Genomic DNA, 26,868 nt, shown 5'->3' on the forward strand with positions numbered 1-26,868 from the left:
CATTTGTGTGGTGAGTTGGGACCTACTCTCAGCATGCATCCTGCTCAAAACATGCTTGGATACCAAATACAGCTGCTAAAAGGATCTAGTGAAGCATAAAAGTCAGAGCAGGGTGGGCACCTTGTCGTTCTCTAGATGCTGTTAGACACAACTCCTATCAGCTCTAGCTAGTTCATCCAATGGAATTCTGGAAGTTGCAGTCCAACAATATTGAAGAGGGCATATTTTGCCCTACTGAATTAGAGTGGCCGACTAGAATCATAGAAAGTATGCAGGGACCCTTGATGTTGCAAAAAAAACCCATTGTACTCTTGAAAACTGGCATAGTATTAAAAGTTCTAAAGCCAGTATCATAGAATCATAGATTTGGAGGCTTCTGTTTAAAAACCTCCAAAGAAGGAGACTCACCACACAATCCAAGGCAACGTGTTCCACTGTTGAATAGCTCTTACTGTCAGGATGTTCCTCCTAATGTTTAGGTGGAATCTCTTTTCCTCTTTTCATCCATTGCTCCATGTCCTATTCTCTGGAGTAGCAGAAAACAAGCTTGCTCCATCCTCAGTATGACACCCCTTCAAATATTTAAACATGGCTATCATATCACCTCTTAACCTTCTCTTCTCCAGGTTAAACATAGCCAGGTTCATAAGTTGCTCCATGTAGGGTTTTATGGTTTCCAGATCTTTCACCATTTTGGTTGCCCCCCTCTGGACACACTCCAGCTTTCAAGAACCTTTTTGAATTATGGTGTCCAGAACTGTACAGAGTATTCCAGGTAAGGCCTAACCAAAGCAGAAAAGAGTAGCACTGTTACTTGCCTCAATTTGTAGTTTGTTGTGGCAACAGAGCTCTCTGATAGAGAAGAAATATCTCATAAAAGTACATAGCAATGAGCCATGACAGTTAAAGGGGTGCCAAACTGCATTATTTCTTCAGTGCAGATTAGCTCTTAGGTTTGGAGGTCTGTAGGAGAGACCTTTCTCTTGGTTTCACCACCCTCAAAAGCAGGTTTAGCAAGAGAGCCTTCTTGGTGGTTGCTCCCAAACTATGGAACTCCCTTCCAAAGGGAGAGCTAGGCAAAGGCCTTCCTATTCAGGCAGAACAACTGCTAGCCTTTATCAACTGTGGGTTGAAATGGATGAGCTGGACTATTAATGTTGTAATTGTATGTATTTTTCTTGGGAAATTTTAACAGGTTTTAACTTATTAAATAGTATGAGTAATTCAACTTGTAATTTAAGAGGCGCTGTTTATTGTATTTTCATTGGGACTTGTTTTGTTAATTTATGGAAGCCACTCTGCATCCCAAGCCATGCAAGAAAGGCAGGATATAATTCTAATTAAATAAGGGCCAATACAAACAGGCCAAAATAAAGCTGCTTTGGGTCACTTTGGAGGTATGCAGTTTAAATGATGCATGTGTCCTAAGAGGCTGGAAGCTGCGCCAAAGCCATGCTCCAGTCCTAAGGACTGGAGCGCAGCTTTGGTGCAGCTTCTGGCCTCTTAAGATGTGTGTGTCATTTAAACAGCATACCCCCAAAGAAACCCAAAGCAACTTCATTTGGGCCTGTCTGTATGAGCCCTTATTAACAGTGAGAGCAACAGTGTTCTGACTGTATACTTAACTGAAATAGGGTTGCCATAAGTTGGAAATGACTTGAAGGCACACAGCAGCAACAACAAGAACTCTTGTCATATTATTAGGAGGCTCCAGGGAAATCAGATGAGTTCTTAGAAATATACCCTAGGATGCCTTGCAGTATTGCCAAGGATGCTGAGTTGTAACACTCGGTTTCCTCCTGGCTGTACAGTTTTGAAAATCACCAAAGGCCTAACTCTTTGATCCAGTGGCCACCCCCAGGTGAAGAAAAGAGGAAAGAGCTGTGCCTTGATTAGGTGTTTTTGTTCCTGTGAAAAGTTGTTGCCAATCCACCCCCTATTTTCTGCTGGACTACAACTCTCATAATCCCCAGCAAGCATAGCCAATGGTCACATTCTAACCTAACCTTATTGTCTTATAATATACTAGAGTTTGGAAAAGTTTTGTGGACTGCAGCTCCCAGTATGCCTCAACCAGCGCAACCAATGGCTGGTTAATTATGTGAACTATAGTCCAAAAGAGGGTCACCATCAGGTCTGCAGAGAGGGTAGGCGTAACTGGAGACTTTGCCAGACATGAACAGCATAAATGTGATTTCAAACTGCATCGCCTGGCGTGAATATCATATCCAATCAAATAGTGAACAAAAAGTGTATTACCAATACTTAGAACTCTTATCACAGATTGCCACTCGCTTATGTGTGGCTCTAGATGTTTGGAGCAAAAGCACATTGCAGGTTGATGGGTAAGGCAGAAGGAGGGAGGGAAAAAGGGAGCCTAGCCCTTATTGTGGCAGTTTGTTGGGCTGAGAGCTAGAATTGGCCACTCTGCCCTCTCTCTGGCAGCGGGTCTATGAGCAGTTATTATTCACTGGATCATCTCATTGTGGGATGAGGAGTGGGGGGGGGAGGATTGTTCACAGCCTATTCTGTGGCAAGTGGGGAAGAGATATCAGCGATGCCTTGAATAGGAGGCTGTGCATTTCATAGACCAGCTTGGAGCTGAGCCCTGGCCGGGGTCTACGTCGCATCTGATAGTGATTGATGGCTCCCAATAATGGACTGGTAGACACTCAGAGGTTTATGTGGGGCTGAGCTGTGGCTGCTACCCACCTGGCAAGAAGGAAGCTCAAGGGTATCCTGTGTCCTATTGTGTCCATGGGAAAGAACTGAATTTGTAACTTCTCAACTCACTCCTTGATGTCTTTATGGCTTTTTCCAAAAGAGGTTCTCTATTCTAACCTTTGGCATCAACAACCTGTTCTTCTTGTTTGAGTTTTGAGTAGGGATGTAACTCTTTTCTTTTCTTTTCCTTTCTACTTTAATTCTTGAAGGAAACAAGGGGTAATTTTTGTAGTTTTCTTCCTACTTTGATAAAGTTTTCAAAAGACTGTGCAGTTTTCATAGAGAATTCATAGTTTGGCACTTATTTGGCACAGAAGTCATATATTATTTTAATGTGTTTGAGGAAAACAACTTTCTGTGTGCAGGAAACAGCATCTTCTACTCAGAAAATAATATTTCATCACAGAAGATGCTATTTTCTACACAGAATATCATATGCAAATTTTGTGCAGAAGAAGTTGCAAAGATTTCCACCAGTCCATTCATCATGGTTTCCTGGCGTTTGAGAAACATGTTTCTTAACCATCTTCCAATCCAAGTATTCTAGAGTGTTATTTCCATCTCTGGTTTTGAGGCATTTGAGAGCTGATTTGGGAGAAGCAAAGGCCATAGCTCTCCCTGTAATTTTTGCCATTTGTAAAGACATATTGTGGATCTGATTCTATTAATTCTTTGAGTTTCCATTGTATATTATAGGGGATATTGATTTTCTCCTCACTGTTGCGATGTGGAGGCATGTTTATCTTTCCCTTGTGAATATCTTAATGCAGATCTCAATGTTGGGGAAAGTTGCTTTCCTTGGGCTACATTTTCCATATTTCTCCAGCTACTATAGTTAGTAGTTATGTGCAAAAAACTGAAAAAATAACTTCTCCAGGGTCTTCAGAGTTTGACAAGCTTTCTTTAAAAAAAAAATCCCTACTGTGCCTATGTTTGGTAGGTTCACACTAAGAATGTGTGTCAAGGGATTCACAAGAAGCTTGGGATCCAGTGGATTTATACTGTGAAGGGCCAGCAAAACATTACTTTGTGTTGAAAGAAATGGCCTCACACTTCTGTACTTAACTGAAGCCTATGGATGAGATACAAAATAATTCATCACTTATTCCCAGCATGACTCTGCCCAGCTGGGGGAACTTCCACTTCAATCTGCATCTGTGAGTCCATATAAGTGAATGTCATCCACATAGATGTTGTCTGCATTTATAAAACAAGTGTATCAGAGAGAAAGCTACAATAGAGTTTTTCAGCTCATTTCAGAAGCAAGGTTTGGGAGGGCGAGTTTCCATAAGGGGTAAATGTGAATTAACATGCAGCCAAGCCGTGGCAGGTGATGGCTTCTGCATGAGTAGTCAGTGGACCTGCTCTAGGATTTAGTACAAACTTTAAAGGAACTGTCCAGGATGCTGAACCTATTTGAAGGATAGTGTTCAGCACATGGGCAGCTTCTTTAAATGATGGACTAATATCTAGAGCAGATTCATCACCCCTTGACATGGGGAGCCCTCTGCTTCATTAAACTCTTGTTTTGCATTTCCCCACATATTATTTCTTAAAATCTCCATCTCATTCCATCTGGTGTAAAATATAAAGAAACTTGCAAAATGTTCCTTTTTTTTTTTTTGCCGTTATCTAACCTTGGGTCGATCTTGACCCATGGCAACCCTGTGGATGAGATATCTCCAAGACCCCCTGTCCTCCACTTGTTCTGCTTAGTTCTTGCAAACTCATACCCATTGACCTCCTTAATAGACTTCATCCATCTAACATGCGGCCTTCCTCTCTTTCTACTTCCCTCCACCTTTCCTAGCATTATTGGTTTTTTTCCCCCAGTGAGTCATCTCTTCTCATGATGTGTCTGAAGCACAACAGCCTCAGCTTTGTCATCTTGGCTTCCAGGGAGATTTCTGGCTTGATCTTCTCTAAGGCCCATGTATTTGTCTTTTTGGCTCTCCATGGCATTCTCAGCACTCTTCTCCAGCACCACATCTCAGATGAATTGATTTTCTTCCTATCTTGTTTCTTAACTGTCCAGTTCTCATATCCATACATGGTACAGTAATAGGGAATGGCTTGTATGATTCTAACATTTGTGCTCAGTTGTAATTCTTACCAAAAAATAAACTCTAGAGAAAGTCCATCCCTGCCTAGCATCACCCGTGAACCAGCTGATACCTAGCACTATTACTGAGGCCATCAGAGGGCAAAGGAGCAGAGCCAGGCATCCATCATGGAAGGACTCAGATCCAGTTGAGAGTCCTTCCCACCTACTGCTATTTTGCATTTTATTTTACTCATTATGGAATGCTTTTGTTCACAAATCCTTAGCTAAAAAAATTAAACAGGATAAAATATCAGAGCATCAGTCATAAGAGCCTCATGAAGTGATACAGACCAGAGTCAGAGCTTAGAAATTATTATTTTTTGGGTAAATTAAGTAAATGGACACCTTCTAGGCCTTGCCATTCAAAAACAGGACAATACACAGATTAACATGAAAATCACCTCCTCTCCGTGAACGGTATATATATACACCTCACTCTCTTCCATTCCAGCATTCTCTGAAGATGCCAGCTGCTGGCGAAACATCAGGAATAAACTCTTCTAGAACACGGCCTCATAACCTGAAAAACCCACAAAAAACTATTTTTTGGTGTGTGTGATTATAACTTCCAGAATCCCCCACCCAGCTGGCTATGCTGGCTATGCTGGCTATGCTGGCTAGGGAATTCTGAGTTACAGTACAAAATAAGTTTCCCAAGCTCTGGCAAGTGATAAATATATCACTGACAAATTTGCCATTTACCAGTGAACCTGTGCTGCTTAGTTTCCTTTGTGTAGGATGTGTGTGTGTGTGTGTGTGTTTAACCTAAGCTTTAAGGCAGGAATGTGGAACTTGTAGCCCTCCAGATGTTGTTGAATTGCAACTGCAATTAGCTCTGCCCCACTGGCTATGCTGGCTAGGGCGGTTACAGTCTGAGCATGAAGTGTGGTAATCGCCAGTATGTTTGCATTTATATGTATTACAGATACAAATACCCTGGTCAGAGGATTGCCTATAGCTCCCTATTGATTGTACACTATGGCTTTGCTGCTGAACTAGTTCTGAGAAGAAAGCATACAAATGTCTCAGCTGGGGATCATAGCAGTCTACTGCAGAGCTTGTCAACATTAATTTTGGACCACAGCTCCCAGAAACCTGCCTGTATAGTTATTGGCCATTGCAGTCCAGAAAGGGAACTTTTCCAAGCTTGGTCTCCTTTCTGACTTCTTATTGTCTGGACTCCCAAGCCAAAAATTCAGAACATCTCTATAGGAATGGACTTTTCCAGGTTGGGGATGGAACTGGACTGTGGTAATATGCAGCTTTCCCCGACAAAATGGTGTCATACTGTGAGAGCCGGTGCTGTAGACCCTGAAAATGGAAAACAGACATATATCTATATGAATGAGCCATCTCTATTTAACTGGCTATTTTCCAAACCAACCATTGCAAGCACTAGATATCTTATGATGTTTTGAACACTTTGGGGTTCGCTTTGGGTGTATCTACACTATAAATATAATGCAGCTTAACACCGCTTTAAGTTCTGTACCTCCATTCAATGGAGTCCTGGGGTATGTAGTTTTACAAGGTCTTTAGCCTTCTCTGCCACAGCGTGCTGGTGTCTCACAAAACTACAAATCCCCAGATTCTGTAGGATGGAACTATGGCAGTTAAAGTGCTGTTGAACTATATTATTTCTACAGTGTAGACGCACCCTTTCAAACTCCTTCTCTTATTTGAACCTGCAGTTCCATCCTTCCAGTTATATGCTGTTAATTATCCTTCAATTACCCGTTCCTATGTCCAAGTCTTAAAAATGGATCCAATAGGTGTCCTGTGATCTAATTTCCTATACAGAAGCAGAGATAATAATGGAGCTACTCTATTATCTGTGTGCCTGCATAAGCGCATGAATGCCTGTTGTTCTGCTTATAGAGGTACACAGGGATGCTGGGAAGGAGTAGCAGATCTGGATGTCCCATTATCCCTTCCTGTCATTGTTGGCATAAGAGGAAAGGGATGAGTTGCTCCATCTAAACCACAGCTCCAGAGGTTGTAGAACTCCAGCTCCCAGCAGCTCTAACCAGCCTGGCCAGTGCTGTGACATGATAGGAATAGGAGTTCATGAACATCATTAGTCCCACAGGTTCCCCATCCGCATCTTGAGGCTGAGCATGGCAACCTCAGTCCCATCCCATCATGCTTGTCTCTTTTCTCTGCCATCGCTTTCTACCCAGTTGTGACAGATGGAAGGGAACAATTTAGAACCAGCCCCACATGGCTCTGCCCAGACATTGGTGAGAGTAGTGGGAGTCCTGAATTAAAGATAAAGCAGCCTCCCCAGAAGGTTTGTAACAGCAGCAAAGAGCTAAATAAATAAAGGCCTGCAAAGCCGACAAGGCAGCACTGACTGTACAAATAGCAATGGGACGTGGGACTTGGCACTGACAAAGCATCTGCTGCTGTGTGAACAGCTGGACTGCTTGGCATGTGGATGAGCAGCAGAGCCTCCCACCAGAGAGGCCCTGGGAAGTCAAGGTGGCAACGGGCATGCTGGCGGGCCCATGTGGTTCCTTCTTTGCAGGCACTCATCATCCCCAAAAGGGGACTCTCCAGGTGACCTCAGTCTCCTGTGTTCTTGGAAGGGAGTTGGGATCAAGATCTTGCTTGGGTGCTTTAGGCTGGATACCTCCAATCAAACAGGCTGCTTTGTGGTTAGGCTCCTTGCTTGTTAGGTGGTATTGCCAGGCCCAGAGAAAAGGGCAGAACAGGGGCAGGGAATGTGAGGCCCTCCAGGTGTTGTTGGGTTGCCTGTTCCACCAGCCACAGCCTGATAGAGAATGGTTAGGGATGAAGGGAGTTGCATGCCAATCAAAAAATCATAGAGTTGGAAGAGGCCTCAAGGGCCATCCAGTCCAACCCCCTGCCATGCAGGAAATCCCAATCAAAGCATACCCGACAGATGGCCATCCAGCCTCTGTTTGAAGACCTCCAAGGAAAAGGCTGTACCTTCCTCATACTTAAGATATTGACTATCAACCCACTTTTCCAATTTTATCACTTCACCCACTTCGCCAGTCTCACCAATCTTATAGGAAGGATGGGGTGACTAGAAGCCCAGGGAGTGGAGTGGGGGCAACATACCCTAGATATCTTGCATCAGTCCCTCCACATACTCTTGAATCCTACAGAGAAATTCCTCTATCTGCTGTTTTTATTGTCCAGCCTTTTCCCCCTCTAAATCATGGGTTCTTATTCTGGGATCCACAGACCACATAAGTGCCTATGGATAGATTTCAGGAGTATGTTAACTTGTTGTGGGGGGGACCTCTACATTTTTATTTTCACTAATCTCTTGAAGGGAAATTTAACATTTCATCCCATTATAAACGTAGGCAACAAATATCTGTGATTTTTGTCACCAATAGAAAACAGAAATATGTTCATATCACAATACAGTTGTTCCAGATACAGTAGGCCCTCGATATTTGAGGCTTTGACTTTTTTTATTATTATTTGCAGATTTGGTTAATATGTTCTCTTTAGGAATTTCTAGATCCTCCAAGGTGATTCTTCCAGAAGTTGACCACTGGAGGACCTTGAGGTTTCTAGAGAAAAGACTTCTCTAGGCACTTGTAGGTCTCTAGTGCAATTCTGTGGTCAGCCTCTGACACATGTTCCCCATAGAGTTGCACTGGAGGACCTATAGATACCAAGAGAGGTGTATACTCAGGTAATTTTTTTATTTGATGTTTTTCCATTTTCATGGGGGTCCTGCACCCCTAACCCCAGCAAATATGGAGGGCCCACTGTATATAAACATACTGTTTATATTCATCACTATTTTGACATTACTATAGTTCTTAGACTCACCACTAGACAAGGGAACCTATGGACCAACCCTAATTTTGAGAATGGGTCCATAGGCTTCACCAGATTGCCAAAGAGCTCCATGGAACAAAAAGATTAAGAAACTATATCCTCCAGCATTTCAGACTGGGGCACACCATCAAGCTACATCTCAGTGTGGTCAAGATGTCAAAAGTTGGTTAATGAAGAGGAACACACTAGCTTGGGGAGGCTGCAGCAGTTTGCTTTTACCTGAGACTATAGGGAGAGGCAAGATGAACATGCAAAGGCAGGCCTGATGATGAACATAAAGTAAACAAAAATAATGACCACAGAAAAAATACACAAGTTCAATCTAGACAATGAGGAAATTGAAATAGTTAAAGAATTCCTACATCTAGGATCAAACATAGACCAGAATGGAGACTGCAGTCAAGAAATAAGAAGAATTCCTACATCTAGGATCAAACATAGACCAGAATGGAGACTGCAGTCAAGAAATAAGAAGGCGGCTAGGAATGGAAAGGATAGCTATGAAAGAACAGGCTAAGATACTGAAGAGCAAAGACATGCAACTGAGCACTAAAGTCAGAATTGTCCAGGTCATTGTATTCCTTTGTAGCATTTATGGATGTGAGAGCTGGATAATAAAGAAAGCAGACAGAAGGAAAATCAACACATTCAAAACGTGGTGCTGGAGCAGAGTACTGAGAATGCCATGGACAGCCAAGAAGACAAACAGGTTCTTGAACAGACCAGACTAGGGCTCTTCTTGGAAGCTAAGATGATCAAGTTGAGACTATCGTACTTTGGCCACATAATGAGAAGACACAGATCACTAAGAAAAAACAATAATGCTAGGAAAGGTAGAAGAAAGAGAGGAAGACCACAGACCAGATAGACTAAATCAGTGGGATTATGAACTAGGGTTTGCAGGATCTGGGCAAGGCAGTGGAGGATAGGGATTCTTGGAGATGGCTCATCCACGGGGTCACCATGAGTTGAAGCCGACTTGAGGGCAGCTAACAACAAAAAAGAAGGGCAAAATTCTGCCCCTTCCTCTGCTGCCCCCCACTGAGTTAACTGAGCCCAAACTAATTTTGCACGTTGAACTCATTTTGCAGTAATGCAAGCAAGCTGAGAACAAAGGAGGAAAGTGGGAGAAGGAGAGAGCAAACTGCACATCTTAAAAGCAGCTGAAAAAGTGGAGAGATGAAAGATAAATCAAGACTGTCCCTGTCTAACTGGGACAGTTGGAGGGTATGAGAACCTCTGCCCTAAATGGAGGAGGTCCAGGGAAAAGGCTGCTGAATCCTTTCCCCTGCGAAGTCAAAAGCAAGAGGCTTTAGAGATGACTCCTGTTTTAATATGAGCTTTTGGGAAAGTTACATTCATGTCCTTCATGCCAGAATCCCTTAGCTAGCATGGCCATTGATGGTGGAGGTTCAGGGAGTTGTCCTCCAAAGAAGTAATTTCCCTCAAGGTCTGTTTTTCATGCCACTCCATGCACAAAGCAAAGTTACTAAAGGACAGGTGTTTCTTCTTTGTTGTCTCTGTGACTCTCACAAATGGGTTTTGCAACTTTGCAGAGAGACTTATTTATACCGTCTAGAGCTGAGTAGCTTTTCGGCAAGAGCCCATCACCATCCTCTAGCAGCGCGCATATGCCAAGCTGCTTTCTATGAGTAACAGTGATCTCTCTCTCTCTCTCTCTTTCTTTTTTGGAAGGCTTATCAAATCTGTGCTCCTCCATATTATGTAAATCAAGTCACCAAAACAAGGTTCTGGTTAATGGCATAGAAATGGAGAAAGGAGGGGGACAATTCCATAGAAACAGCCATCCTTACTGAGCCTGAGAAAATGTCTGTATTTAAAGAATGGGGAATCAAGATGAAATATAAATGATACACTATTTTTAATGTCTGTTTTTAGCAAGGTGTATATTATTATTATTATTATTATTATTATTATAAAATTATATTTAAATATACCCACTTCTCCTCCAAAATTGATATCACTAAAGAGGTCACAATAGATGGCAGCTGTAGTTAGAACTGAGGAAAGGAACACTAATGCATTAAGGGTAATGCAAACTGTAAATTTTATTTTGTTTTTCAATGTGCTCAGATTAAAGGAAAGTCAGATTAAATTCTTCTAAGAGTTTGTTTCAAAGGCAGCATAATAAAAGGTGGGGAATCAAATTAAAAATCAAATCAAAAACAGTCAAGAATCTTTTGAGACTTGAACTATTTCATTCTTGCATGTGAGGACAAATAGTTTCCACACTTTTCTCTCCACTGTGGGAGAAAAAGAACATTCTGGAAGATTATTCTGTGCAGAAAAGCATGTGTGCTTTTAAAAGAAAATTTGTTTTTAATACAGAAATACCCCTGTTTTTCACACACACACACACACAAAAACCCACTATGTCAAAATAGCCACATGGAAGGGAGGTTGTGCAAGATGTTTGTGTTTGTTTGCTTGTTTGTTTTTTTGTCAAAAAGCAGCAGTGTAGCACACACCAAAAGTTTGTGCAAAAACTTATTTTTCCTTGAAAACACCTTTTTCACTACACAAAACAACAACCCCTCTCCATATGGGCTATCTGGAAACTTTGTGTGCAAAAATGTGTTTTTGTACAAAAAGCATGATTTTCATACAAAACATTTTTTTCACACATACCGCTACTGAGAATAATTTTCCAAAGCACTTGTGAATATTGGGTGAAAACTGTACAAAATTATCACGACTGTTATTCTTTCCCGCTCAGTTTCCTAAGTGCTGGGAAACCCATTTTTCAGCCAGAAAATGAATAATGGTGAATATTCTTTCCATCCCTGTTGTTGTTGTTGTTGTTGTTGTGTGCCTTCAAGTTGTTCCCAATTTATGGTGAACATCATGGAAAATCATGGGGTTTTCTTGCCATATTTGTTCAGAGGAGGGTTGCCATTGCCTTCTCCTGAGATGGAGAGCATGGAATTTGCTCAAAGTTACCCAGTGAGTTCAAGGCTGAGCTGGGGATCAAATCTTGGCCTGTAGAATTGTAGTCCACCACGCAAACCACTATGCCATGTTGGCTCTTATGCCATAACAAAATGGTGTAATTCCTAAGCTGCAACAAGACTCTTGATTCTTTTTATTGCAACAGACAAATGCAGTTCCCCTTTGGAACAAAATAGTACCACATTGTTATAGTAGGTTGGTTAATGCAAGGATTAGCAAGCTTGCTGTATAAAAGAACAGGTATAAAATGGAGCTACCTTGGGTAATTGTAGGATAAAGCAACACTGACTACTGGTAATAGATCCCCCTGGCACCAACATAGCCCTCCACCCTTAAAAAGTTGACTGCCATAGTTAAAGGGCAGGGCCAACCCAAGGTGGCTTGTTTTTTGGCCAAAGGTGCATGATAGACTATGGCAGCACACACCTCTCTCTTCCAGGAGAGAAGAAAAATAGTGAGAGGGAAACAGTCACAAGATTGCCATTGCTGCCTTCCAGAGTCTGTTGCCAGAGGCAGTTGGCCCACTGTGTCTAATGCTAGGGCTGGTCCTGACCTGGAGAGTATTTCTCGCTTTCTCAGTAGGATGCAGGCCTGCCCTGAGATTCTTACCTCCATTTCTGCAACTGCATGGGATCTGCCAACAAGGGAATGATACCTGTTTGCTCTGCTCTGAAGGTTTTGGCTTTATACACCTCAACCAATGATGATGATGATGATAATAATAATAATAATTATAGTAATAGTAATATCATATATTTTAACACCCTTTCCACCAAAACATGTACAATAAAAAGCGAACAATAAAACACCATGCTATGAAATAACAAAATACTAAAATGATATACTAATATGCTAAAAACAAAGCAAACAAAATCTTTCTCAGTCACTGTCTATTTCAGCCACCTGAGACATGCGCAGCAACTTAATCTAGGGAACTGAAGAGGAAGGTCTTCAATCCTTTATGAAAGTGGATCAGATCCTTCTCCACAAATGTGGAGCCAGATCCTAAAAGGCTCCTTGACACAAATTTATGCATTGGTGGACCTGTCAGTTACCCTTTGTCTGCAGACCTTAAATGTCTAGATGGTACATACCATGCTAGCTGATCTGCCAAATATGGAGGGAGATACCATAGGGCCTTAAACACTAGGACCAAAAGCTTATAATAAGCCCTGGCCTGAACTGGAAGTCAATGGAGGGATCTACGAGAGGAAGAGACATGTGAGCATTTGGGGTGACTTAAAACAACCCAGCCAGCACTATTGTGGATTAAAACCAGAGGAGTAAGAAAGCTGGAAGGCAAACCTGCCAGTAGGCTATTACAGTAGTCCAGGCATGAAATAACCAAGGCCTCAACAAGCAAATGGGCAGTCTTGACAGTCAAAAACCTACGGATCCTACAGATGTTCAGAAAATGGAAGTTACACACCATAGCATTTGTGCCAATAAAGAGGCATAGGGACAAATGATCATCCAGCAGGACTCCAAGGTTTCTGACAACTGAGACAGGGGCCAATGTGTAACCTTGTAAACACAATGAAGGTGTGAAAGTGGGTCTAGTGGGCGGTCAGGATGAAACACTAGGATCTCTGTTTTATCCATGTTCATCTTAAAACAGTGAATGGTCATCCACCTAGAAACACTTGAGAAAGTGGTCTTCTTTTCTTGAGCCAGAGGAGGTTATAGCTTTTCAAATAAACTCACAACTTCTGTCCACCATGGAGATCATCCTACTGCTGACATGCAAAACACTGAAGAGCTCCTGCTCATTTAGCACCCAGCCTCCTTCCCTCCTTTCTTTGGAGTGTTTTTTAAAAAAATGTGTGCTAATTCTGTCCATGCTCCTGAATTGTGTCAGTGATAACCTTGTTGCTTTCAGTGTAAAAATCATTTAACTTTTTTTTTTTAAAAAAATCATACATCCCACAATCTGTGCTGAAGAATTCTGAGAGTTGCAGTCTAAAATAGTAACTATCTAGTCTCTGAACTCAGGGGAATAGTGATGTCTACTGCAGAGCTTGGCCATGCTGTCGGACAGGGTCAGATGAAGACCTTTAAAGGCCCTAAGCACTTTCAAGATTTTGGTGCCCCCATATATATCTAATTCAAAATGTAAACAATAATAAACCATGAAATAAAATTTTATTTTTCGAAATGAACCAAAGCTTACAGTAAAATGGGAAATACCGTGAGCCCTCTGTCTCCATAGATTATTAATCCCCAGAATCAACATTCCACATCTCGAATATATTCAAAAATAATATAAATTTCAAAGGCAAACCTTGAATTTGCTGTTTACATTAAGGGACACCATTTCACTCTGCCATTGTGTTTAATGGGACTTGAGCAGCCACAGATTCTGTATCCACAGCGGGTCCAGGAACCAAACCCCAGCTGATACTAAGAGCCCACTGTGATGTGTATTTCCACTTTATGTGTATTTGAAACGTTTTTTCCTACTTTTTCTAATTCCAAAGATCAAGCATTTTTTTGGGGGGGGGGGGTTCTAGTTCAGTTGCACCATTTGCAGTTTTGCACCATCTCGTCCATGGTAAATCTAGTAATGGAAAATTTCTGTGATATCCCCCTCCCCTTGTTGACTTCAACACACTTAACAGTTAATCCAGCCCTGTTGGCTGGGGGATTCTGGAAGTCATAGTAAACAACAACAACAACAACAACAACAATGGTAATGGTAATCTTTCCAAGTGTTGTTGCTGCCTCTCTATGTTTGGAGAGTGAGATCTTCTCTCCGAAAACCCTTAATACACACATGTAGCTAACTCACTTTGCCCCACCCTGCTGCCTACTGCTGAGTAACTGGACCCAGCTTCTAAAATGGGTATATGGCAGGCTCCCAAGGCTATTCAGTCAAGCCAGATGACTCACATAGACACCAGCATTCACACTTCATGGTGTCTAAAGGTCACTTGGGCAGCTCAGGTAAGAGCTGGGTCAGAAATCTATCCCATTTCAAACTTGGGTCTATTCCGCATTTTATTGCTCAACTCTGTGTCATTGGTAGTTATATATAATCCCCAACCCATTTTAGACATAAAATGTGACTCTGTTGATGTTGTTGTGTACATTCAAGTCATAGAATCATAGAGTTGCAAGAAACCACAAGTCATTGCCAACTTATGGTGACCCTGAGAGCCAGAGTGGCACAGTGGCTTGAGTGTTGGACTCTCACTCTAGAGAACATGGTTTGGTTCCCAGCCCAGCCATGGAAACCCACTGGGTGACCTGGGCAAGTCACACTCTCTCAGCCTCAGAGAAGGGCAATGGCAAACCTCCTCTGAACAAAGGAAATAATAGATTCGCCTTAGGCCACTTTAAGTCAGAAATGACTTGAAGGCACATAATAACAAGGTGAACCTATCATGGCAAGTTTCTTCAAAGGGGATTTGCCATCGCCATCTTCGGAGGCTGAGAGAGAATGACATGCCAAGGTCACCAAGTGGGTTTCATGGTGGTTGCGTCTTAAGTGGAGTGGAAGAGCAGCCAAGGGAGAGGAATCTTTTCCTTTTGGGAATTCTCTGCCCTTCTCTTTCCTAGGAAGCCCAAACAGCTTTTCATCCCATAGGTGGAAAATTATGAGGATTAAAGGGAATGGGCTAAGCTGTTCCTCTCCACTGGTGAATCTTCCACCCCAGACTGAAGCCTGACTGAAGCCTCCTGCTGTTTTCATTTTTTAAAAAATTGTCAGTGAAACATGATTTTTAAAAAGCTATGCACCATGCATGGTGGTTTGGCCGAAAACCCTAGAAACGTAACTCGTTTGTAAGATTCCACACAGATGCTTCCTATGTGCCATTTGACATACAGGCAGAATAATGTTTCGGGCGGGTGGAGTTTGAATTATTAATGCCTTTCTTAGGCTGAAAGTCTTTGCACTGAATTCTGGGTGTGGGGATTTTTGTGGGATTGGGGTTTTTATTTTTTATGGAAACCTGACTAGTGCTGACTCAAGTGGAACAGTGATTTCCTGTTTCTTGGTGACATCCAAAAATTTACTTGCCTTCTTAATTATTTTGAATTATTTTTATTTTATTTTTGCGGATGAGCATCAAGCCGCTGGCTCTCAGTCAGTTCGCAGAGTGAATCTTTTCCACTCAGGTCCTTCTTAATCGTGAGATCGCTTAGCTTTTCATGCACTGTTTTGGATTTCCATTTTGTCCCTGCCAAGTTATCCAAATTTATCATGACCACTTTGCATTCTAATCCTGTCCTCAAAGGAGCTCACAATTCTTCCTAATTTTGTGCTGCATCTATGTGACTGCCCATAGAGATGGGTCATTGGTGGAAAAGCTTCATTAGCATAAGCATCAGAATCGCCAGGCTTTTTGCTTTTTCCTTCTTCCCAGTTGGACAGCAAACCTTAACAGAATCCCTCTATGATCTGGATCTGAACAGGTCCTCCTCCACCAACTGTTTATTCCATTTCGCTTCTTTTGAATGCAGGTTGCTTTTCAAGTGCTTATGCACAGAGATGCCCTTTTACAGCTCAGTCGGGAAGAGAGCGTTCACGTTTTTAAGGTTATGATATAGTTACAATTAAAGTTGCAGTTCGATACATCCACACTGCAGAAATAATCCCGTTTGACACCACTTTAACTGCAATGGCTCAATGCTGTGTAATTCTGTTGTGGCACCAGAGCGCTTGGACAGAGAAGGCTAAATATCTGACAAAACCACAGTTCCCAGAATTCCATAGCAATAAGCCACAACAGTTAAACTGGTGTCAAACTGGATTATTTCTGCAGTGCGGAAGCAGCCACGGTGGGACTTAACAATTATGTGCAATATAACATCCAGGGGTAGCCGTGTTGGCCATATAGTAAATCCAATAACATCGAAAACCCACCAAACAGTAATCCCTTTATTGGAGCAACCAAAATGCACAGTATACCTGTTGCAAGCTTTCAAAGCTCTACTGGCTTCTTCATCAGGCAAGGTGTTAAAAATCATACAGGAGGGGGAGAAATGGAAGATGTTATCATAGGCCCAAATTTTGCTGTTTTTGTTCTCATTTCTGGCCAAGTGTCAACTGGGGAGATTCTCAAAATGCAGAAAATTTAACATCCATTTGCAAAACAAAAATATACATCCTTTGCAAGCCAATATGTCTCTATCCTTTGTGAGGCCACTGACCCTTTTGTTAGGCAGAGTTATGTTCAAGTACAGCAGTGCCTTTAATAGGATTGTTGTTGTTGTTGTTGTTTGTTAGTTTCTTTTCCTAGTTCATGACAACCAGAATCAGGGATGATCTGGAGGAATAAATACTCAGTTTCCTGACAGGGAACTCTTACCTGTAGGAAATATCAAGTACCTTTTTCTTTGGGTAGGCTTCTCAGTCTTGAATGGAACAGGATTGGAAACACTGCCCCTTAGAGGCAGATCCCTGTATCCCAGGCTTTTGACCCAAGAGCAGTGTGGCTCCCAAGGATGTGGTGGACCTGGTCCTTTCCAGCAGAGGCTCTCCCTATAGGAAGCTGGTGAGATGATAAACAGAAATGATAGTCTGGACACACAAAATTAAAGGCTGTTACTGGGAGGGGGTGCGTAGCAGTGTCACTAGGGTTGGCATCACCTTGTGCGGTAACCGATGGTGTCACCTCCCACTGTTGACCTCAGTCCATACCACACCTTACAGAATCCTTAGTCTTGTTTTTCTGTACTCGTGTTACTTGTTTGTCATAATTCCTGCAGATCACTGACTGCAATAGGGATAGTCGTGACATAAACAACCAGCAAAATGAAAACGATACCTTTAAATTACAATATCACGCGTACGGAATGAATTTATTGTATATACTCATGTAATTTAGTCTAGTAATTTAGGTCAAAAAATTGACCCATAAAAACCTGAGTCGACTTATCCATGGGTCAATGTAAGTACTGTATTTTAACTCTTATTTATAAGAAGGAACCATCCCCTGGTGAAAAGCAAGAGTATAATTTGTCCTGGAAGCACTGACCCTCTCTACTCTCTCATCCATCCAGCTTTAAGAGTTAAGCACAAAGAGTTATGTCTGCTGGAATTTTGTAATTTCTATTACATTGTTTTGCTTTGTTTTGTCCTTTAGATCCTTTGCTACATGCCCCTAAGTTTTACCCTCGACTTATCCATGGGTCATATTGAAATCCATAATTTTGGACCCAATACACGCCCGCGACTTATACATGAGGTCAACTTAGAGTCGAGTATATATGGTACATATCACATAATTTCATGTGGTTGGAGTGAAAATTTGGTAAAAGGAGTTGTTTTTAAAGAAATTTTTAAAAAGAACAAAATAATTAATTTTTCCCTATATATTTTTATTCAGTTTTATCACAAATAAAATATAACATCATACTTATTTTTGCACGTATATACATAGGTTCTTACTTCTTTTTCTCTTATCTATTTCTGTATAGAGTTATACATTTTGATTTTTTGACCTCTCAATATCCCTTTTTATTTTCTCACTCTACATGTAAATATCTGGTAAACTAAGACTAATCTTAATAACTTTCTTTCCTTCCGATACAAGAATTCTTAACTAATATAATAATTCTGGATATAATCTTCTCTTCAGCGAATTGGCGTTATTCAAAAACTATACTCGCAAAAGCTCCTTTTTCTTCTTTTGGATAGTTTATCCAGGGTTCCCCATCTTGTTTAAAGTCATTCTTATTTACAAAGCATGTCAGTCTGTCCATTTCCATATTTTTTAATTAAAAAATAAAATTATTTTTTTAAAAAAATAAAATTAATTTTTTTAAAAAATAATTTTTTTAAAAAATTAAAATTATTTTTAATTACAATTTAATTTTAAAAAACACCACCCAGGGGCCTCTCCTTTCCTCTTTCACTGAGCCTCACCCCTCCATCCTTTTAAAGGGATGCAGGTGAATGCCACAGCCTTTTTGTGCCCAAAAACAGATGTCTGAGGAGCAATGGTGTCACCCCTTTTTAGGGGTGCTTTGCACCCCCTGCACCCCTTTAGTGACGCCACTGGTTCTCCCTATGGAAAGCTCATGGCTGGTTGCCTGGTCCAACCAGCCTGGGAACCTTGGGAAGAAACCCCCAGAGCACAAACACACAGGATAGTTTGGACACACAACTACCTGTGTGTAGTTGTGGGATGGTGGTGGTGTGGTGGAGACTGTAGAAAAGGAGGCAGAGTTCTCCCCACTTCAGTCACTTGACATTTACTGTCATAAGGGAGGTGTGTGTGTGTTATTCTAGATCTGTTGCTGGTACTGAAGGCTTTCATGGCCGGCATCCATAGTTTTTTGTGGGTTTTTTGGCTATGTGGCCACGTTCTAGAAGTTTATTCACCAAAGAAGATGCCAGCCACAGATGCTGGTGAAACTTCAGGAATAAATTCTTCTAGAGCATGGCCACATAGCCCCAAAAAACCACAAAAAACTATGTTGCTGGTATGCTTGTTGTTGTGGTTGTGTGCCTTCAAGTCATTCCCAATGTCTGGCAACTCTAAGGTGGTTGTTGGAGCCAGTTCTCATGGCTTTGTCCTGCAGCTACTCCAGGTATCTGGAATCACAAGAGCTCAATTTTATTCTTTTATTCCTTTCTTTTACACAGCAAGCTTACTAACCCTTGCATATTAACCAACTGGTAACAATGTTGTGCTAGTGTTTCCCAAATGTTGGCCCTCCAGGTGTTTTGGACTTCAGCTCCCAGAAGCTGTAGCCATTTGAGCCAACAGTCAGGACAGGACTGATCGGGGCTGAAGTCCAAAACATCTGGAGGGCCAACCTTTGGGAACCACTGGCTCTTTGGTTCCAAGAGGGAAATGCATTTGTGTGTAGCTTAGAGTTGTGTAGCTGGCATCATTTTGTTGTGGCATAACAGTCAGCCTGGTGGAGTGGTTTGAGTGTTAAGCTATGACTCTGGAGTCCACGGTTCGATTCCCAGCCATGGAAACCCACTGGGTGACCTTAGGCGAGTCACACTCTTTCAGCCTCAGGGCAAACCTCCTCTGAACAAAGGTTGCCATGATAGACCATACATTGGAAACAACTGGAAGGCACACAGTGACAACAACAACAACAACAACACATTTCTTGGGAAGATTTGCCCTGGTCTTCCCCTGAGGCTAAGAGAGTGTGACTTGTTCAAAGTCCTCACTGCCCAAAGAGAGAGAGAGGTTTTGGGGAGAGATGCCTATGAGGTTTTGGGGGTAACTTGTGCCGTGATAAATGTGCAGATTTGGTGCTTGCTTCACAAATCCTTCCCCCCCATAACACACACACACACACACACACACACACACACACACACACACACAGAGCCCAATTCACTTCAGGTGCAGGGATGTCCCCTCCCACCCAAGTTTACTCTCAGCAAAAGCCACCAAGCCCTTCTTCCCTGCCGCCGATGCCCGGAGCCCAGGGCCCAGGAAGGGATGCTTGGAAAGCCCCCCAGACGTTGGTCTTCCAGATGTTTTGGACTTCAGCTCCCATCATTCAGGAATATGCTGGTCAAGGTGGCTGGGGCTTCTGGGAGCTGCAGTCCCAAACACCCAGGTGACCACAAGAAGGTCACTAAAAGGAAGGAAGGAAAGAAGAGATATGAAAAGGAAGGGAGGAAGAGTGGGAAAGGAAGGAAGGAAGGGAAGGATAAAAGAAAGAGGGAGGGAGGAAAGAAGGAAGGATAAAAGAAAGGAGGGAGGGAGGGAAGGAAGGATAAAAGAAAGAGGAAGGAAGAGATAGGAAAAGGAAGGAAGGAAAGATAGAAGAAAAACGAAGGAGGGAAGGAAGGAAGGAATAGCAAGAGATAGGAAAAGGAATGAAGGGAAGGATAAAGGAAAAATGGATACAGGAAAGAGGAAGGGAGGAAGGAAAGGATAGGAAAAAGAAGAGGGGAAGGAGTAGCAAGAGAAAGGAAAAGGAAGGGAGGGAGGGAGTAAGTAAAAGTTTATTTATATACCGCCTTTATAAGACCAAGGAAGGAAGGAAGGAAGGAAGGAAGGAAGGAAGGAGGCTACGTTGGCCAGGTAACATAATACAATAAGGTCCCAAATCCAAAACACAGGGTTGTCTTTATGGGGCCGACCCAAATGCCCTTCCTCTGGAGATGCCAGCCACAGATGCCGGGGAAAGGTCAGGAATAAACTCTTCTCGAAGATGGCCACAGAGCCCCCCAAACCCCCCAAACCCTAAAAGAATGCCTTTGATGGGAGCCAAGGCGCCTGTTGGGGTCCACCCTCCCTCTCCCTCTCCCCCCCGGGGGAAGGATGCCCTCCCTGCCTAGGAGGGAGCGCAGTCCGGGGCCCTCCGCAAAAGCAGGACCCAGGCTGGGACTGCCAGCTGCCCCGGAGGCCGAGGGAGAAGAGTGGGGCCCGGGCCTTGGCCTTGGCCCCTGCTTTTGTGTGGAGTTGGGATCTTCTTCCTGCACTCCCCCCCCCCGATGCCTCCCCACTCCAAAGCCCATCGGGCTGCCATGGCAGGGACTCCTGGGTGATGCAGGTTTCAAGAGGATCCGAAACAGGGATGGAATCGGGACCCTCAGGGCTGCAATTGGGATAAAAATCATCCGGCTCCATCCCGCTTTAGCTGCCATGGCTCCGTGCTGTTTAATTCTGGGAATGGTAGTTTGTTGGGGCAGTTAAAGCGGTCTCAGACTGGATCGTTTCTGCCGTGTGACCCGCTCAGTCGCAGCCGCAGCAGCAGCCATCGGGAGAGAAAAAACACGTTTCTGTTGACACGCATTAACTCTTTTGAGCGTTTAAATTGTTTCATTGGATTTCTACACACACACACAATTATATACATATATATAATTTGTATGAAATATTACATATATATATATATATATATATAATTTATATATATAATTTGTATACATTATAAATAAATGTATAATTTCTAGATATATATAATTAGAAATTATATATAATATATAATTTGTATGAAATATTACATAATATATTATATATATATAAATTTTTATATAAAATAATACATATATACATACATAATTTCTAAATATATACATAGTAAGATATATATATATATATATTATATACACCACCTCTCTAGATCATCTATCCACCACCCCACCCACAGGTATTGTTATGAAATTATTACATATAGTACAATTTCTAAATGGATAGATATAATCAGTGATATAATATATTATTGTAATATATAATTTGTATTTTATAGCTAATATATTAAATATATATAAGTTGTATTATAATATATACAGATAATACATAGATATAATATACAGATATATATACACACATACACATACAATGAAACAATTTAAAAGCTTAAAACAGTTAATCCATGCTTTATATGATCTATGAATAACTTTTATCTGAATACAGTACCTTTAAAGGCTTTCTTCTTGTATTTTTCTTCCGAGGGTCCTGATTTCCATTTGCTGGACTTGGGAGAAATGTGGGGTAGAAGAAAATGACTATAATGATGATGATGATGATGATAATAGAATCATAGAATCATAGAGTTAATGGCTAAAACATTCCAAGAATCAGAATCACAATTGCAGCTAATATAATAATAATAATAGCTAACAAAACTCCTATTATTAGGAATGTTACTAATATGATATAATCACCACCACAACAACAAAACTCCTATTATTCGTACTATAACTAATATGATATAACAACAACAATAGTAATAGCTAAAACACTCCCATTACTATTATTACTACTAATATAATATAAACAACAACAACAATAATGGCTGAAACACTCCAATTAGTATTATTATAATATACAACAACAGCAGTAATAATAATGGCAAAAAGCTCCTATTATTATTACTACTACTAATGGCTAAAATATTCTATTCCCATCATCATCATCATCATCATCAACAACATCATCATCCTGTGCTAGTCTATGACCATAATAAAGATGAACTGAATTATTATTATTGTTATTGTTATTATTATTATTTCCCCGTTGCCTCCATGAGTCCCTGAGGGCTCCGCAACTGCAGGGTTACCTGATATCCTCCTGACCACAAAGGAGGACCAGCCACTGCAAAAAATGTAGGACATTTAGGAAAAATGGAGGGCATGACCCAATAAAGACTAAAAGCACTCCTATAAATAAATGTCAATCCATGCATCCTCAGGCCTGCCCTAAACGGAGAGCATGTTGGCCTTCCTCCTGGACAGAAGGTGGAAATGGAGGACATGTCCTGGAAAAAGAGGACATTTGGTCACCCTACCTAGTGACTCCCAAGGGGGAAGGGTGGGGACAGTCGAGGGAGGGAGGGGGGACATGGATTTCTTTTCCCTCCCCAGAAAGAAGGAGGGCGGCTCTGCCCCTTGAGGCCAGTGAGCTTAACACAGCATCTAGATGGGGGCTTCTTTCGGGGACCCCTGAACTCCATTCTCTCCCTCCCTTATTCCACTTCCACACCCTTCTTCCTTCTGGGGTCTTTGAAGATCATCAACATTTCCTCTCATTCTGGAACCCCTGCAGATCATCCACACCTTCCTTCATTCTGGGATTCCTGAAGAGCATCCTCCCTCCCTCAGTCTAAGACCCATGAGATCATCCTGGAACCCCTGCAGATCATTCCCCACCTTCCCTCATTCTGGGACACCTGAAGATAATATCTACATTCCCTCATCCTGGATTCCCTGAAGACCATCCCCACTTTCTCTCATTCTGGAACCCCTAAGATCATTCTGGGGGTCCCAGAATGAGGGAAGGTGGGGTGATCTTCAGGGGTTCCAGAATGAGGGAAGGTGGGGATGGTCTTCAGGGGTCTCTGTAATCATTCTGGAAGCCTTGAAGATCATCCCCACCTTCCCTCATTTTGGAACTTCATCTTTCCTCATTCTGGGGCCCCTGAGATCATTTTGGAACTGCTGAAGATCATCTCCACCTTCCATCATTCTGGGATGTCTGAAGACCACCCCCAGCTTCCTCATTTTGGGTCCCCTTCAGAGGTCCCTGAGATCTTGAAGATCATCCCCACCTTCCCTCATTTTGAAACTCCTCAACATCACCCCTACTTACCCTCCTTCTGGAACCTCTGAAGACCATCCCCACCTTCCCTTCTTCTGGGACCCCTGAGATCATTTTTGAACTGATGAAGATCATCTCCACTTTCCCTCATTCTGGAACCCCTGAAGACCATCCCCATTTCCCCTCATTTTGGAGCCCTTGAAGATCATTCCCACCTTCCCTCATACTTGGACCCCTGAAGATCATCCCTAACTTCCCTCATTCTGGGACTCCTGAAATCATCCCTGCTTTCCCTCATTCTGAGACCCCCTAAAGACCACTCCCACTTCCCCTCATTCTGGAACCCCGGAAGACCATACTCACCTTCCCTCCTTCTGGAACCCCTAAAGAACAAGCTCCCTCCTTCTGGGACCACTGAGATCATTCTGGGTCCCCTGAAGATCATCCCTACCTTCCCTCATTGTGGGACCCTTCAAGACCACCCGCACTTTCCCTCATTGTGGGACCCCTGAGATCATTCTGAAACCCCTGAAGACCATCCCCACCTTCCCTCAGTCTGGGATCCCTGAAGGTCATCCTCCCTCATTCTAGGACCACTGAGATCATTCTGGGACCCCTGAAGATCATCCCCACCTTCCCTCCCCTGGGCTTCCCAAGTCTCCCTCCTCCTCCGTGGGTCCGTTAGCTTCCTCTCTGGCCTCTCTCGTCCCCCTCCCCTCAAATGGAGTTGTCGTGTGTGTGTGTGTGTGTGTGTGTGTGTGTGTGTGTGTGTGTGTGTGTGTAGGGGGGTAGAGACTCTGGCCTTCTCCTTGGTGTAGCTCCTTCAGATCCGCATCCAACTAGGCATCTCCTGCAACTTCCTCGGAGCGGGCGGGATCGGGGGGCCGAGTGCGACGTGTGTGTGTGTGTGTGTTGTATAGTGTGTTGTGGTGTGTGTGTGTTGCGTGTGCGAGGCCGAGTGGGAGGGAGCTCCGAGGCTGAACTCTTCTCCCCCTACATTCCCTCCCTCTCTCTCTTTTCCTCCAAGGCAAAAGTCTTCTCCGTTCCAAACTTTGTCTAAACTTTCACTTTCAGAGCGCCAAGGCGGGGTTACCGACCAGCATGGAGTAACAGAGAGCGCGAGAGGAGGGGAAGAAAGGAAAGAGAGAGGAAGAGGAGGAAAAAAAGAAAGGAGAGAAAGAAAGAACGAAAGAAAGAAAGAAAGAGAAGGAGCAGAAAAAAGGAGACGCCGCCGACGCCGACGCCCCAGCTATGCAGCCGATCGCCTGGTGAAAGGAAACCCAACAAGTCCCGCAATATATATATGTATATATATATGTATTGATTTTTCCCTCGCCAGGAACAGAGAAGCAAAACAAAAAGCCAAGTCCCAAAGTAACCATGTACTCCCCATACTGCCTGACCCAGGTAACCAGGGAAGAGGAGGAGGGAAGGGGATGGAGGCGGGGGGAAAGGGGCGAAGAAGGAGCTCGGGCTCCGGCGGCAGAAAAAAGGGGGTCGGCGGAGGAAAAAAAGGGGTGGTCGGGTTTTCGCGTCTTTCCCGCCGCTTCTTATATGTGTGTGTTGTGTGTGTGGTGTGAGTGTTTGTGGTGTAGCCCCCTTTCCCCCTCAACACCCCCCTTTTCTCTTCTCTTCTCCTTTTCTGTCTTTGCGCATTCCCTCCTTCCCGACCCGGGTTGTGTCCCTCCCTGGCCGCCTCCGCTGCTCGTGTGAAGGGTCGTTTCTGTCCTCTTGCGTGTTTGTTGTTTTGTTTTGTGTTTGTTTTGTTTTTGCTGGGGGGAAGCAAGGATTCCTCGCCGCCGCCTTTTCCTCCTCCTCGGAGAAGAAGGCGAGAGAGAGAGAGATGGCATCTTTCCAAGCTCTTTGTTATATCCGCTGCTGCACATGGGTTTTTATAGAGGAGTTCAGGAAAATGGCGCTTCTTTCTCCCAAATTTTTTTTATTTCCGAAAATTGAAAAAGAGAGGAGGCCCAGAGAGGAGGCAGAGGCAGAGGCAGAGGCGGCGGCGTCACCGGCCGAAGGGAGGGAACGGGGGAGAGAGAGGGAAGAGAGAAGCCCACAGGCAGGGGGTGGGGTGGGGATTGTGGGGGAGCTCGGGTGGTAGGAGGGGAAAGGGGGAGAAGGGGTGGAGGGGCTGAGGGAGACTCTCGGGGAGACTCGCAGGAGGACTTTTGCGGGAGGGAGACTTTAAAGGAGATGGCGGGAGAGTCTGAGGAAGATTTTGGGGGAGACTCCGAGGGAAATTGGGGAGACTCTTAAGGGAGACTGTGACAGATTGGGGGAGACTCTGAGGAAGACTCTGAGGCAGATTGGAGGATACTTTGGGGAAAACTGAGGGAGATTGGGGAAGATTCTTAAGAGAGACTATGACAGAGATTGGGGGAGACTGAGGAAGATTTTGAGGGAGACTGAGGGAAATTGAGGGAGACTGAGGGAGACTCTGAGAGAGATTGGGGGAGACTCTTAAGGGAGACTGACAGATTGGGGGAGACTCTTGAAGAAGTCTTTCGGGAATCGGGGGACTCTGAGGGAGATTGGGGTAGACTCTGAGGAAGACTTTGCCAGAGACTGAGGGAAATTGAGGGGAGAGTGAGGGAAACTGGGGGAGATTCTGAGGGAGACTTTGCTGGCGATTGAGGAAGACTTTAGGGTAATCTGAGGGAAACTCTAAGGGAAATTGGGGAGACTCTTAAGGGAGACTGACAGAGATTGGGGGAGACTCTTGAGGAAGACTAAGGGAGACTTTGGGGGAGATTGGGGAAGACTTTAGGGGAAACTGAGGGAGACTTAGAGGGAAATTGGGGAGACTCTTAAGGGAGACTGACAGGTTGGAGAAGACTTTGGGGGAGACTGAGGGTGACTGAGGAAGACTTTGAGGGAGACTGAGACTGACTGGAGATTGGGGGACACTTTGCGGGAGACTGAGGGAGATTCTGAGTGGAGACTCGGAGGAAGAAGTTTGTAAAGTTGAGGCGAGGCGGTGTTGGACTGTTTGACTCCTTTCCAAAAGCACCAAAACTGCGGTGGGACCCCCGAAGCTGCCCATGGTGGCCCTTTGGGGGTTGGGGAGAAGAAGAAGGGAGGGAAGGGGTCCTGTTCTCCTCAGGGAGGGGATCCCAGGCCCGGGAAGCCAGGATGGGCGAGGAGGAGAAGGGGAGGGGTGAGGGGAGGCAGAGAATCTGGAGTATTTTGGCGGCAACCTTAACCTGGATTTGGGTCTCGCCTTCCTTCCTTCCTTCCTTCCTTCGCCTTCTTTCTCCCGCTCGCCCCCCCCCC

General features: G+C 43.4%; 1 protein-coding gene and 1 long non-coding RNA gene across 10 annotated transcripts in view; one reads left to right on the forward strand and one right to left on the reverse strand.

Annotated features, from left to right (window-relative positions):
* NFIX (nuclear factor I X) overlaps window positions 1-26,868 on the forward strand; it is a 321,990-nt gene that overhangs the window by 36,108 nt on the left and 259,014 nt on the right. For 3 of the 9 annotated variants that reach the window (XM_042448603.1, XM_042448604.1, XM_042448605.1), the window contains exon 2: window positions 24,667-24,999. In XM_042448603.1, the coding sequence (XP_042304537.1) occupies window positions 24,973-24,999 (27 nt within the window). In that variant the 5' untranslated portion in view covers window positions 24,667-24,972. Of the gene's footprint in view, window positions 1-24,506; window positions 25,000-26,868 lie in introns of those variants that run through there. The other 6 variants (XM_042448609.1, XM_042448610.1, XM_042448612.1 and 3 more) reach the window with 4 other exon arrangements.
* On the reverse strand, window positions 5,443-22,078 carry LOC121921088. The gene is made up of 3 exons (XR_006101836.1): window positions 21,973-22,078; window positions 16,956-17,118; window positions 5,443-6,139 (listed from the first exon to the last, which is right to left on the reverse strand). It is a non-coding gene; the product is annotated as an uncharacterized LOC121921088 (long non-coding RNA).

Source organism: Sceloporus undulatus, chromosome 2, assembly GCF_019175285.1.
Source record: "Sceloporus undulatus isolate JIND9_A2432 ecotype Alabama chromosome 2, SceUnd_v1.1, whole genome shotgun sequence".
NCBI lineage: Eukaryota > Metazoa > Chordata > Lepidosauria > Squamata > Phrynosomatidae > Sceloporus > Sceloporus undulatus.